Here is a 13,197-nt window from a genome sequence, read left to right as displayed (position 1 = left end):
TCAATCTACGTTCCTACTCTCACCTATGGTCATGAGCTGTGGGTCAAGACCGAAAGGACAAGATCCCGGAAACAGGCGGCCTAAATGAGCTTTCTCCATAGGGTGGCTGGGCGCTCCATTAGAGATAGGGTGAGAAGCTCGGTCACTCATGAGGAGCTCAGAGTAGGGCCGTTGCTCCTCCACATGGAGAGGAGCCAGCTGAGGTGGCTCGGGCATCTATTTCGGATGCCTCCTGGACGCCTTCCCAGGGAGGTGTTCCAGGCACGTCTCACCGGGAGGAGGCCCCGGGGAAGACCTAGGACACGCTGGAGGGACTATGTCTCCCGACTGGCCTTGGAACGCCTCGGGGTCCCCCCAGAAGAGCTGGAAGAAGTGGCTAGGGAGAGGGAAGTCTGGGCGTCTCTGCTTAAGACGGTTGCCCCCGCGACCCGGCCCCCGATAAGCGGAAGATGATGGATGGATCTAAAAAAATCCATGTAAGATGGACACGGGTTTCTTATCTACTGAATACCTAAATAGGTAAGTGATGCACTGAAAGCTTCTCACAACCTGCTGACTGACTAAAACCCAATGTGATTTCACTAATGCAAATGTGACTTGTTCATAGTACTCAAAGTACACTTTGCTCAAAAGGACAAACAGCCTCTTGTGTCATAGTGTTTAGATCAGCTAATTAGTAAATGTAAATTAGTAATTGGGTATATTCGGTAGTGGTACTCCACATTAAAGCTCGTCTCAGTCTTTAAGTGAAAGACATCTTTATAGGCCCAACTGGAGTTAGCCTGATTAAAATTTCAGGAAAAAAAACAAAAAAAAAAAACAAGGGGAAGCATCGAAACGCGAGTCTGATATTAGCGTTACATATTCAACATCAAAATAAGATTAAAGGCACACATAAACTCACGGAAAATACATGTTTTCCCCCTTTTGCATTTTTAAAGACTTCATTTGACAAATTTGTTTTCAATATTTCCCCCCTACACAATGTAGCTGAAACCGTTATATTTCTCACTTTCATGAAAGATTCAATGTTTACAGTGCCTATGCAGAAAACTAACAGGTTACATCGAAAGTCACTTTCTATTTAGAAGAGCAAATCTTACATGTAATAAAAACTGATTTAAAAAGATAAAAATAACCAGAGAACACATTACAGGATTAAGTATAAATTGACATTAAACCCAAGCTTAAAATAAACAATACTACATATGAATGTTGTATCAACCAAGCATAATTTAACACTTCCTTCCAGTCTAGTCAAACATAACCCATGCAGAAACCCAATATGCCATTTGAAAAACATTAAAGAAACAACTCACTCAAGACAATGGTTTCTATAAACATTTATTTGGACTGGCTGCAGGGACAGCTCAAACAAGGACACCATAATGTTTAAGAACTTTAGTATATTCTGCGATTTTGCCTTCAACGTTCTTTTCTGCCTGTTTGGTCAGCTTGATCGCAGTTTTTGTCTTTGTGTAGCGCAACTTGGCCTTCTCCTTCCTCTTCTCCTCCAGAGTGGCGGTGATAGCCTGGTACTTCCAACCAACTTCATGAGCCAAACGTCCAAGCAGGGCAAACTACAATTAACGAGAAATCAGAAAGAGGTTACTATGGGGCACAACATTGTCTTCAAATCAAAATCCAGAATTAAAAATGCAGGAAAATGCGTTTTGAATATTCTTGACATCTTAGGGTAAGTAGCTGCTGCTTTTTGTCTCAGTTGGTAGTGCATGAAGTGGACTCATGGTCGTTAAACTCATACTTACTGTGGAAACATCACTGACAAGCAGCAATTTCATATATTGAAAAAAAAAAATTCCACAAGACTTACTCTGCGAGTGGGCTTCAGACGCACAATCTTTAGGGCAGCTGGGACGACCATGCGTTTTCTCTGTGGAACACAAACACATGAGAAACCACAAGAAAAAAAACGACTTCTGACTACATAAGCAGAAATGTCTCAGTTTTAGATGGGTTTGTTCTCAGGTGATATTCAAACAAGGCGGTTTATGGTCATCATTGACTATGAATTTGTGAAATAAGCAGTGTCAGAATAAGCTACCTTGTCGTAAGGAGGAGGGATGCCATCAAACACTTTCAGCCTATCCAGAGCAGCCTGACCCCTCTTGGTTTTATGTGGAAGCATACCTGTTCAAGAAAGTCAACATTAAATCTACCCATCCACTGAAAGGGTGAAACATCACAAATGATTTGTGACAAACTCAGTAGTCAGATCCGTAGATTGGTATCATCAAACTTGGCTCAGATTCGGGATAATGGGGTTCATCATTGTTTGAAGTGCAGCCATTGTAATGCATCTGTGACAGCCAAAAAAATAATGATCTCACCTCTTACAGTCCTCCAGAAGATTCTGCTGGGGGCTCTGAAGTGATACGGTCCACGGGAAGGGTTGGTGTTCATCCTCTTGCGGAGAAAAGCCAAGTACTTCACTGCACACAAACCATCCCATTTACTACCGATGATCAACAGTTTCACATTAAATCAGTGCATTTAAAACATACTTACATTTGTTGCGGTAGAAGTTTCCAGAGATATTGATACCCTCACACCTCACCACCACAATTTTGTGGCCTGTAAATAAAGCATGGCTACTTAAAATTATATACACATACGAGACAAACAGCTGTTGAAACGCACACTTCATGCACATGACTGACAACTTTGTTAAAGTCTTAATGACACTTCACCCAACTTTAGCAAGAAATACTAAGTTACTATAGGCCATTTTGTTGGGCGAAGGCGCCTGGCCCAAAGTTAACTTCCAGCCTGTGTTGGTTTACCAGTCTGCCTACTGCGCCATCTACAAACACAAGTGACGAGTAACGCTAGACTGAACGCTTTAAAGCACCCCCTGCTGGCAGAGAATACATTTGACTTGCTTTTTACGCAGTAAAAGTATTTAGCTTATCAAAATAATCTACACTAGAGCGACTATTTAGCTGATGTTATTGCTTATTTGAAGGTCTACTGGAAGTTAAGTTAGGGCCACAGAAGCGCGCATGCGCAGTAACATGTGTTGCCGTTGAAACGGTTTATAAATTACATCTCAAAAAGCCTCAACTTACCCAGCAACACTTGCTTGGCCACAATAGCGGCAAGACGACCGAGTAGATGGCCCCTGCCATCAAGGATCAGAACCTAGGAGTTAAAACAACAAAACAGATTTTGTAAGCGCAGAGTAACGTTTCATAATTTCATATGCGTCCATCAGAACGTGGCTTTTTGTCTCAGATGGTAGTGCACGTAAAGTATTCTCATTGTCGTTAAACTCGAATACTAAACTGTGGATGCGAACTCATCACCGACAAGCACGTCTGACGCTAGCCTTGCGTTTTCCATCAGATAACCACGACACCAGCAATATTTCTACACATTTTACACAGCAAGACACCACATTGGACAACGTTGCAGTTTCTCAGCTCATTACAGTAAAATGCACTTCTTAACACAGATTACATACATTCTTAATTTACCTACATATCCTGAGGACACAAGTAGTTTAATTTTAGAGTACCTGAGCATGGACTGGAACTCTAATCTTGATTTTACAGACCCACGAGTGTTACGATCACTACAGGCCTGTTACTTGCAGCAAGACGGAACGCGCGTGTAGACACACTTCTCTCCAAAATGGTAATTCTACCGCGTATGACGGAATAACAAAGCGCAAATAGCGTCAGGTAACGTTACCTACACTTTAGCCCTCAAATACTACATTATCTCGCCAAAGAAAAGCGAGATGTTTGATGTAAATCGTGCCACTCGAACGCACCTTATTGAACCGGTCCGCCATGATGAGGGAAAAGAAAGACACGCGGGGCCGCCCGACGTAAAAGACAGGGGCAGGGGCGGGGCTTTACGCATCATCGGAAATGACGTGACAGTGAATAGTTTGAGATCTGATTATTATTTATACTGCCATTAGCTGGATCGCAAATGAGCTACAAGGGCTCTAGAAATGTTGTAATAATTATTAAAAGCGGACCCAGTCAAACTGCATATTTTAGATGTTCCTTAAATTTAACACAGCTGATTGGCTCATTATTAGCATAAATACCTGAAATGGGTCTGTCAGACAATACAAATTTCTGTTGCAAGACACCTCCAGGAATAGCGTTGAAAACTCTTGTATTTGGTACAGTTTGCCTTAAACAACTAAAGTATCTTATAATTTACAGATGAATATTTTCCAAAACCAAATGAATTGTTCACCAAACACATTACTGATACCAAGACACACATTCATATTTGGGACACAATTTAATATTTATTGTGAAGAGGAGAAACTGCACTGATTAAATACACATTTTATTTCAGTGTTCAAGTTCTATCTGTATTCCAATATGCTTAAATCTCAAATTCTTAATAAAAATAATGCATCTACAATTATTTAATCCCATTTGAAACATTCTGTGTGGGGCACTTGTTTATGAACTGTAATGTCTAGAGTAGCTAGTCTCAGTCATCTTTTTTAAGTTTTCTGATTTTGCCCTCATGGCGACTGATTTCATGTTGTAATCTCTCGATTTCCTTTTGGTGGTGGTCAATCTCTTCCTGGTGGTGTCTTCTAAGAGCAGCCAGTTGTTCTTGCTCTTTTCTCCTGTGAAGGTGATTGAGGAGAAATTAGACATGAAAAAAGTGGCTTTTTAGTGGCTTCATTTTGGTAAATAACTCCAAATAAATCCTTCTAAATAAACACTGTGTGATCTTTATAACTGCATATAGCAGAATCAAATACAGAGATGGCTGATTTAGCCAAGAGGGTGTGGCTGCAGACTTACACTTGAACTCTCAGACTTGCATTCTCAGACTCGCACTCTCAGACACTTGCACTTACGCTAGTGACATCACTTGCAGTCTTTATTTTTTATTGTATTGAATTTTTTTTACTTTTTGTTTGAATTTCCTAACATTTTATAACAGTAGCCAGGTGGCGAAGACAAGAAAAAAATAAACTAAATTACAATGTCACTTGCAATCGCTACTTGCACTCTCTGCGACACAAATCGTGCTTGTTGCCAATGGACACAAGAAGCTGTGGTGGTGAATAAATGCAACGCGAAAAGTTCTGGACTCGTCTGCTTGCCTGTACGGAGCTGATCCTTTTAAATTCACTTAATGCAATTCATAATGCACGTTGATATTTGCTGATCTGTACGTTGAGTCAACAACAAGACATATAGGCAAGGCCGACTGAATTGTCTTATTCATCTTAGTCTGTTATTAGGCCACATTAAGTGTTCACATTGTGTTCATAGCCATCTGCTTGCCTTGTAGTACATTAAATAATAACTATATATCGAATTTGGTCTTTTAATTGAACTTAACGTATCCTAATACATTATGCCATATTAATTGTTATATGCAAGTGACGTTGCTAGCGGAAGCACAAGTGTCTGAGAGTGCCAGTCTGAGAATGCAAGTAGCGATTGCAAGTGACATTGTAATTTAGTTTATTTTTTCTTGTCTTCACCACCTGGCTACTGTTGTAAAATGTTGAAAGATTCAAACAAAAAATTATCAATAAATAGAAAAAAAATAATAATAAAGACTGCAAGTGACGTCGCTAGCGGAAGCACAAGTGTCTGAGAGTGCAGCTCTGAGAATGCAAGTCTGAGAGTGCAAGTGCAAGTCTGCAACCAGAACCTTCTCGATTTAGCTAATAACCACATAAGCAGTAGAAATCTAGTGTGAGGGATGAAATTCACAATGGGATCATACAAAACCACTCACCTGAAGTACATCTCCTCCTCGGCTGCTTGTTTCCTGCCGAAAGCACCTCCTGCCTCCCTCACCGCTCCTCCTCCGCCACCTCCTTTCCCAGCACCTTTACCCAGTTCTCCTAGCTTTATAGGAGAGAGACACAGGCACAGATTGCACGAAACAGAATTGTTTATTATGCAACCTGGAAGTAGTAACATGCACAAATTTTGATATATATATATATATATATATATATATATATATATATATATGGATTTATTTAATACATAAATTTGTATGTGCTGTACTGCTACAGGGAGTTTGCAGTTGAAAGCTCAAAGAATGGAGAATGATCCTGAATGAAAACAAAGGGGTCATAACACAAGGGCATTCTGAAAGAGCTGCAGTTATTGCATAAAAAAAATGTTAATACTTTTAACCAACGCTGTATGATAAAAGTACATATGGCGTATTTAATAAACCAACACAGGTGACGAAATACGTAAACAGACTGATAATGCGTGATGAACGGGTTTTATTTTTTAATTTAGTATGTTAAAAATCACTGGGTCAAAATATTTTATACATATGTACCTGGTCGGAAGACATTCTGATGTGTGTGGTCAAAAAAGTCCTTATATTACGGGTGAGAAACCTCGCCATTCTCTTCAGACGCTCATGCACGCAGTGACATAAGCGTGCGCTCCTGACTCACGGGGGCTCATAACAGGAACCTACCATTATTAAAGCAAAAAGATACAATAAAATGGTCAGCGCCGTGTTAACTCATACACTTTACATACACTAATTCTAGTGTAATTTATAAAGTTAGCCTATTCTACTATTTTTTTTATATTGTACTAAACAACCCGAGAGATTACAGGATATTTTTAAATGCACCCAAAATGGTACAGTCGATAACCGCGGCCTGTAAATTGAGCTGACGTGCGCACTGACTGCAAACACGAATATCACATTATTTTATGCATCCATGTAACTCCGCAAACATTTACAGTTGGACTTAATTTCTCAACCCCTTTGACCGTCAAGACATTCTGCTGCAGTTAACCAAATTATGAATATAATCAAACCAAGGCATCAGTGAAATTTATTAATACCTTTATTAAAATTATTTGAACGATTGGGAGCAAAGAATAAGACTCTAAACATTCATGTACAGATGTATTAAACCCCCAAACATTAAATTCTGTACAGAATCTTTTATTCCCACAATTAACAGCACCTGAAGTGCTCACAAGCTCATAGGTTCAATAATAGTTATCCGTCTATGCAAATTAAAGGAGATCACATATAAATTTGATGAAAATACTACAAACAAAATTATATAAATCAAAACTTAATTTTATTTTTGCAGTGTAAATGTAAAAATGCGTTTCTCCTTGATCTTTCTGTCCCCTTAAGGATGTGAATAAAGCTGATTGGGGTAAAATTGACTGGAAACATTAAACAAGCTTACACCAAAGCTGTTGTGATCGGTTTTATTCATAGTGATGCAAAAGTTCATCTTTCCAGTCCAAACATTCCAGATGTCACAAGACATATTCCTTGTGGAACAAATTTGAACATACAGCCATATAACTCTCTCTAAGGATTTGCTATGGTTTAGAGTTTATTTTCAACAGGTGGACATTCCATTGACTCCACTCTGCATTAATCCATGAATGTGTCAGTTACTGTAAAAGCCTTGAGAGTTCAACATTTTGACAAGATCGCATGCCTAATTTAACATTCTTAACGTGAACAAGAATCCTCAAATGCAGTATTCACCGATATAACAGAACTCTGATATTATCAATGGTTTAAATTCTCTGAGGAAACGGGGGAAATGTGACCACATAACATAATCTACACATATTCTCATAGCAACATCTTGCACACTCAGGCACAGAGGGAAAATTAACTAAATAAAACAACATTTCGAACCACTCATTAAATATTTTTAAAGTCAACCATTCCCTTGTATGTTGCTCCTATGTCACAAAAAAATATATATTTACACAAACATTCAAACCCAATTAATTGGTAAAACAAATACTTTTTTTTTTTGAAAGAACTAAAATTGGAATAGACATTTTAATTGGCTTAACTGAGCCGTACAAGTTGAGAATAGCAGTCTCATTGGGTAGTACATATAATTTTTCATCTGATCAATTTAATTTCACCTGACTATACTGCAGACAAACCTCATTCCTGTTTCACCAGACAGACATTATTTAAAATAAACCAGCTGGCACTCAGTATTAAATGTAAGAATCTTTTGGTGTCATATGTTGCTGAGGGCCCCTCTGAGATGTTTTAACCTCCTCGCTCTCATGACTCAAGTGGAGGACACTAAATTAAAGTCGAAATACATGGATCTAAAGAACTTGTGGGGGCAAATCACAGTTAAAATGTCTAAACAAACGCATACTGTATGCATGCAAAAGGCATACTGGAGCACTCAAAACAAACATCTTGAACACAGAGTTGTATGAAGCAATCTAAAAACAATTTAGACTCCTTTCCAGGCGATAACAAACAAATGGAAAAAGTAAAATACTTAAGAAGAGGAATTGAAATAAAAGAAAGGGAAAGAGAGCGAAATAGGCATCAATATCAGATGGCCAATAGAGGCCGGCGGAGACCCTTTCTTGGGGGAGCGAGTGATGAATGTGGCACCCCCTTGCAAAGCCGTCAGTCTTGCTTGGGTCCAGTGAGGGCTCTGAGCCGCTCTAGCAGGGGAGGATGGGAGTAATGCCACATAGAGAAGAGCCAGTCTGCTACAGGGAAGCCTAGGTTGTCCTTATTGAGTTTGATGAGAGCAGAGTACAGCTCAGACGATCGGCCCATACCGCGCGCAAATGCATCTGCCTGAAACTCAAACCGCCGGCTCAACACCGTCAAACAGAACGACAGCAACTGAAGTAGGAAAAAGAAGATGAATTGGATCAGAAAATGGAATTTCCAGAAAATGGTTGGATTTAGATATACATACAACTTTATAAACAATTATTTAAATGTACATGCGATAAATACAGTGAAAGTTCTTTTTGTGTGTCCACCTTATAAAATAAGATCTAAAAATAATTTTCTCAAAAATCTGGCAGGCCAAAAACACACTTACAGACAGGTTAGTGTTACAGTATTGGCATTTTGGTGGTTCCTTGTCATTTAATAAATGCTAACGCCCTAGAATCAATCTTGTATGGCTATGTCACACTTTTCACATACCCCAGAAAATGACCATGCCTTTTACAAATGTACTGTAATGTCCTAAAAGTTTTTCTACACAGAATGTGCATAGTTAGAAAACAAATCCCTGTGTATTTTTCAAAAAGAAAAAAAGAGAAACGTAAGTTGTACCTCATTGTAAGGTGAGAAGATAAACTGAAAGATGATCATTAGCCCGATAAGAGTTGGTTGGGTGTCATGAAAACCAAATGCCATGAAGAGCTCTTTTCGTCCAATCAGGACAGCAAAAAGGAAGAAGCACAGGAAGGAGTTCATCTGTAAAGAAACAGGGAGTTAACATCCTCAAATTATGATCCACTGTTCAAGCACGCTTAAAATAATTTGCTTATGGTGCGTTATGTTTTCATCAGCTACTGTTCAACCTAATAAGATTCTACCTTCACAACATTGCAGAAATGTGCAGTGACAAAAACAGCTGATAGGAAGGGAATAAAATTCCAAATGTAATTTTAGGAATCTATAACACTGGAGTTGAAGCAGTAAAGCACAGTCACACAGCAAGCAACACACCTGGCTTATGACAATGTTCTTGACTGTATGGCCTAGTTTCCAGTGTCCCAGTTCATGCCCAAGAACTGCCAGAACCTCAGGGTTACTGCAGCCTTGTTTCTTGTTCTGAATACAGACAAAAATGTAAACAACAACAAAAACCTTTCATCTAATTCATTATTGATCTGGCTCGGACTCTCTGACCTTTGGTTTGGATTTGCTCTCATTGCTCGCCGCTTCATTCTCCTCTCCCGTTCCTGGCTCTTTCTCTCCAGCTTTGTTTAACGGGGAGTAATCCTCCAAAAGTGTGTCAAACAGCACAATGCGCTTGTTTTTGAAGAAACCATAGAAGTAGGCATTACTGTGGGAAGATCTCTTTGAACCTAAAAAAGTGAGCACAGATATATTATGGGAAGGGAGATTATATTCATGTACTATTAAAGTTCTATAGAAAAGTAATAAAAATTAAAAGATTAATACAGCTTTCTGTACCTTCCACTACATAGACCTTCGTGAGGGGGAAGCAGATGGACTTTGCCATGCTCTCGATCTCACTCTTCAGCTCTCCTTCTGGCAGTGGAGTGAATTTATCAAACAGTGGGGCGATGTAGTCTGCGTAGATAGTCACCAGAATCTGTGGAGCAAAATAAGAGGGACAGATCAATTCACTTCTTTTTCTCATAGACAACACATTCATCAAAAGCCAGGAAAAAACTGACCAGAGAGACAATGAGTGTGAAGAGCCAGGCATAGATGAAGAAGTAATCACCACCGATCTTGATGATGTAGAGAAGCAATGATGTCACTGGCAACAAGATACACTGAGTCACAGCAAACTTCTTGAGAGCGTCTTTCAGGAAGAAACCCAGTGTCTATAAAGAAGGGACAGAAGAGACATTTCAGTATATTTTATTTAGTTAGCTTTATTCCTGCTATGACAGAGAGAGCGAGAGATATGAGCAAGACTTTATCTACCTGCTGGTTGAATCCATGCTTCTCCTCAATAACAAATGTGCTGTAGAGGCTCCAGGGAAGGCCAGTGAAAGCACTGAAGAGAGTCGCCAACATCAGGAACACCAAAGACTGTGAGATCTGAAAGAAAGATGACCATTTTAAATAATGCAATGCCTTCTGGATGTGTTAACTATTTAGTATATATAGAATGCACAGTAAACAATTTATTTTTACTAATAAATTGATTGGATTGCCAAAGAAAGACATTTGCATATTAAATATCCTTCAAAATTAAAACAACCACTTACAAGCTACATGAGTTCATGTGATAACGGGACAATATCTACTTTTTCCAAACACACATTACACGACTTTTACGTAGATTCCTGCAGACTGGAGAAGTCAATGCTATGATTTTGGCCAGACAGAAAACTATTGCATGACAGGCGCAGACTTTTTTTTTCTTTAAGGTCCAAACTATGATTCCATTCAGTCTGAGAATATCACACGTTTGATATTTTTAGCCAGCTTTAGAACACATACAGTTTTCTTTAGCATCTGCTAGCAACAAGTCACATGTTTCTGTGTGAGGCTGTTGTGTTCAGAACAACTTAAAAGTCTGGTAGTGTGTGACCCTTAGTTGTTTAATGTGTGATGCCCAGATTTTTTCACCATTTAAAAAAAAAAATCGAAAAGCATATCATACCTAATATCTTAAAATTTGCTCGAAAAGCTGTGTATTGCATTCCAGGCTTCAGTTTCACAAAGTTTAATTCAGCTGACGTTTAACATTAAATTATACTGACATTTGAGAACAAAAGGGATTACCTGTTAGAACTAGCATCATATTAGTTGGGATAGATTTTGCGGTCCAAAATTCACACATAATGAGAACAAATTCTATATAATTCCACTAAAAAGGTTCCACAGAATATACCTACCTCATACTCTGGACCAAAACCAAACCGAGCTGTGAGAATCCCGGACACTTTCCAGAGGAATGGGATTCCTCCCAGGAGCAAAATCAGCTACAAAACAGAAGTAAATTAAACATGCTCATAGAGGAACAACCAAATGCAAATGGGGTGAAAAAAAAAAGAATCTTGATTGGAGTTCATTAAAAAGGAAAATAAAAGATATGCAGGCTTAATTCGAACGAAACCATAAGGTGCATTTTTTCCCTTCCCTGAGCACTCATGAGAAACTTGCAACTGAAACCTACAGATGTGGAGATATCTTCCTTATACTAGTTTAAAAAACAAGAACCAATCAATCAATCCAAAAAAAATAAATTATAAACAAAAAAAAATATTAAATAAACTTCACTATTTAGAAGTCTGTTTTCATTTAAAACTTTGAAATTGTCATGAAGCTCACCGTGCCCTCTGCCTCAGAGTAGAGTCCTGACCAGAAGCCAAAGTTGCTCTTGTCCAACTGATAGAGGCGAGACTTTTCAAAGGTCTCTGAATCCATTATCTTGCCCAGCTCAGTGGGCACATGCATTGTACTTCTGTAGATCCTCCTCTGTGACAGGCAAAACGTGAGTTGGTTTATACAGTGTCCAGAGTGGTTCATTGTTTCACTAAATCACAATGCATTTGTACAAAGCTCTAAAATGAGATTAATTTGGATTTAAACAAAGTCTACAAATTAGAATAGAACAAGGCATAAAGTGTCTGCCTTTTAATGTTTTCCGAAAACATAACCAAGATATGGAGTAAGCATATACTCACCTGCCTACATGCGAGGTAAGCCTCCCAAATATACACGGTCCATGAGAAAACAAGGACAGCGTAAAAGATTTTGTCTTCAACTGGTAATGCGAGAATTTCCTGCAGCATTATTACGGCTCGGTAGTTATTTTTTTTGCAGTGCACCGTTAATTATTATCTTCGGGATTTCCAGTAATTCTGTCTGATAGTCATTCAAAACAACAGATAATCTTCGTACCTATTCCAACCCAATACGAGACTAGAACCCTACAAAAATGTGTATGTGTTAAGCCCATATATTGGAAAACGACATAAAGGGATACACAAACCACGATTACTCATGCTCTATCACTTCCTTTCCCCATTCAAGGGAAATATGGTGCAACTAGAAACTGTGTTCGATCGCACACAACAGCACAACGAAACGAGTTCCTGGCTTATTTATACAAACAGATACAGGTTAATCAAACATTATGTTTAGATAAACAATTCCACAACAGTGAAATTTGATACTGACAAAAGTCAGGGCTAAATACACCAAATAAATAATTATCATAAAAATTACATGAGTTACTTTTGTAATTTAAACATATTTGAGTGACGTTCTTTTACTTTGTGCACCTTTATGCACGTGGGTTTCATAGTACTATATCTTAAAATAAGATGCAAGTTGAAGAAAAAACTAAAAAGCTAAATAAAACCTATAATTATATTTTATTGTGTTTCGTTTAAAAAAAGCACAATATCTTAGTTCATGCAACTCGTGTATACATCAAGGAGAGAGCTAACGAAAGATCAGGTGGAAAAAAGCTAAAAGGTAACTTCATGTAGATAAATAAATGTATTTCTCGATTATATTTTTTCATACTCGACAAAAAAACGCTTTGTGAGACGAAAATATGCAAAACAATGAAGAACAGCGAGTCTGTGGCAGTGATTACAATCCAGGCAGTGACCCTGGTCTGTCTCCATAGACACTACAAAACACTCAGTGGACGAGGACCAGTCTTCAGAGGAACTGACACAAAAATTATAATAACTACTAGGTAGTGGAGTTGTGATT

General features: G+C 38.5%; 3 protein-coding genes and 3 non-coding genes across 7 annotated transcripts; all 6 read right to left on the bottom strand.

Annotated features, from left to right (window-relative positions):
* Positions 1-1,327: 1,327 nt before the first annotated feature.
* LOC113095769 (60S ribosomal protein L13a-like) lies at positions 1,328-3,887 on the bottom strand. Of its 2 annotated transcripts, none has more exons than XM_026261137.1 (7): positions 3,797-3,887; positions 3,090-3,162; positions 2,530-2,595; positions 2,352-2,453; positions 2,066-2,151; positions 1,835-1,894; positions 1,328-1,580 (listed from the first exon to the last, which is right to left on the bottom strand). In XM_026261137.1, exons 1-7 carry the CDS (start codon positions 3,815-3,817, stop codon positions 1,371-1,373), a joined length of 618 nt encoding a protein of 205 aa, XP_026116922.1. In that variant the 5' UTR covers positions 3,818-3,887; the 3' UTR covers positions 1,328-1,370. The 2 variants fall into 2 exon arrangements, with proteins under 2 accessions (XP_026116922.1, XP_026116923.1); XM_026261138.1 differs by lacking the exon at positions 3,797-3,887 and adding an exon at positions 3,539-3,790.
* On the bottom strand, positions 1,714-1,790 carry LOC113095795 (small nucleolar RNA Z195/SNORD33/SNORD32 family). Its single transcript, XR_003288416.1, has one exon. It is a non-coding gene; the product is annotated as a small nucleolar RNA Z195/SNORD33/SNORD32 family (small nucleolar RNA).
* Positions 2,223-2,298, bottom strand: LOC113095796 (small nucleolar RNA SNORD50). The gene has a single exon (XR_003288417.1). It is a non-coding gene; the product is annotated as a small nucleolar RNA SNORD50 (small nucleolar RNA).
* Positions 3,246-3,333, bottom strand: LOC113095794 (small nucleolar RNA Z195/SNORD33/SNORD32 family). Its single transcript, XR_003288415.1, has one exon. It is a non-coding gene; the product is annotated as a small nucleolar RNA Z195/SNORD33/SNORD32 family (small nucleolar RNA).
* Positions 3,888-4,268: 381 nt separating the features above from the next.
* On the bottom strand, positions 4,269-6,455 carry LOC113095770 (ATPase inhibitor B, mitochondrial). The gene is made up of 3 exons (XM_026261139.1): positions 6,322-6,455; positions 5,758-5,870; positions 4,269-4,624 (listed from the first exon to the last, which is right to left on the bottom strand). Exons 1-3 carry the CDS (start codon positions 6,388-6,390, stop codon positions 4,483-4,485), a joined length of 324 nt encoding a protein of 107 aa, XP_026116924.1. The 5' UTR covers positions 6,391-6,455; the 3' UTR covers positions 4,269-4,482.
* Positions 6,456-7,212: 757 nt separating this feature from the next.
* Positions 7,213-12,549, bottom strand: LOC113095768 (CAAX prenyl protease 1 homolog). Its single transcript, XM_026261136.1, has 10 exons — positions 12,156-12,549; positions 11,800-11,946; positions 11,364-11,450; positions 10,444-10,560; positions 10,188-10,340; positions 9,961-10,102; positions 9,673-9,851; positions 9,490-9,594; positions 9,091-9,234; positions 7,213-8,646 (listed from the first exon to the last, which is right to left on the bottom strand). Exons 1-10 carry the CDS (start codon positions 12,261-12,263, stop codon positions 8,422-8,424), a joined length of 1,407 nt encoding a protein of 468 aa, XP_026116921.1. The 5' UTR covers positions 12,264-12,549; the 3' UTR covers positions 7,213-8,421.
* Between the last annotated feature and the right edge of the window lie 648 nt (positions 12,550-13,197).

This window comes from Carassius auratus, unplaced genomic scaffold (assembly GCF_003368295.1).
Source record: "Carassius auratus strain Wakin unplaced genomic scaffold, ASM336829v1 scaf_tig00215781, whole genome shotgun sequence".
Classification (NCBI taxonomy): Eukaryota; Metazoa; Chordata; class Actinopteri; order Cypriniformes; family Cyprinidae; genus Carassius; species Carassius auratus.
The sequence above is the reverse complement of the archived record's forward strand: the minus strand, read 5'-3'. Positions and strand labels throughout refer to the sequence as shown.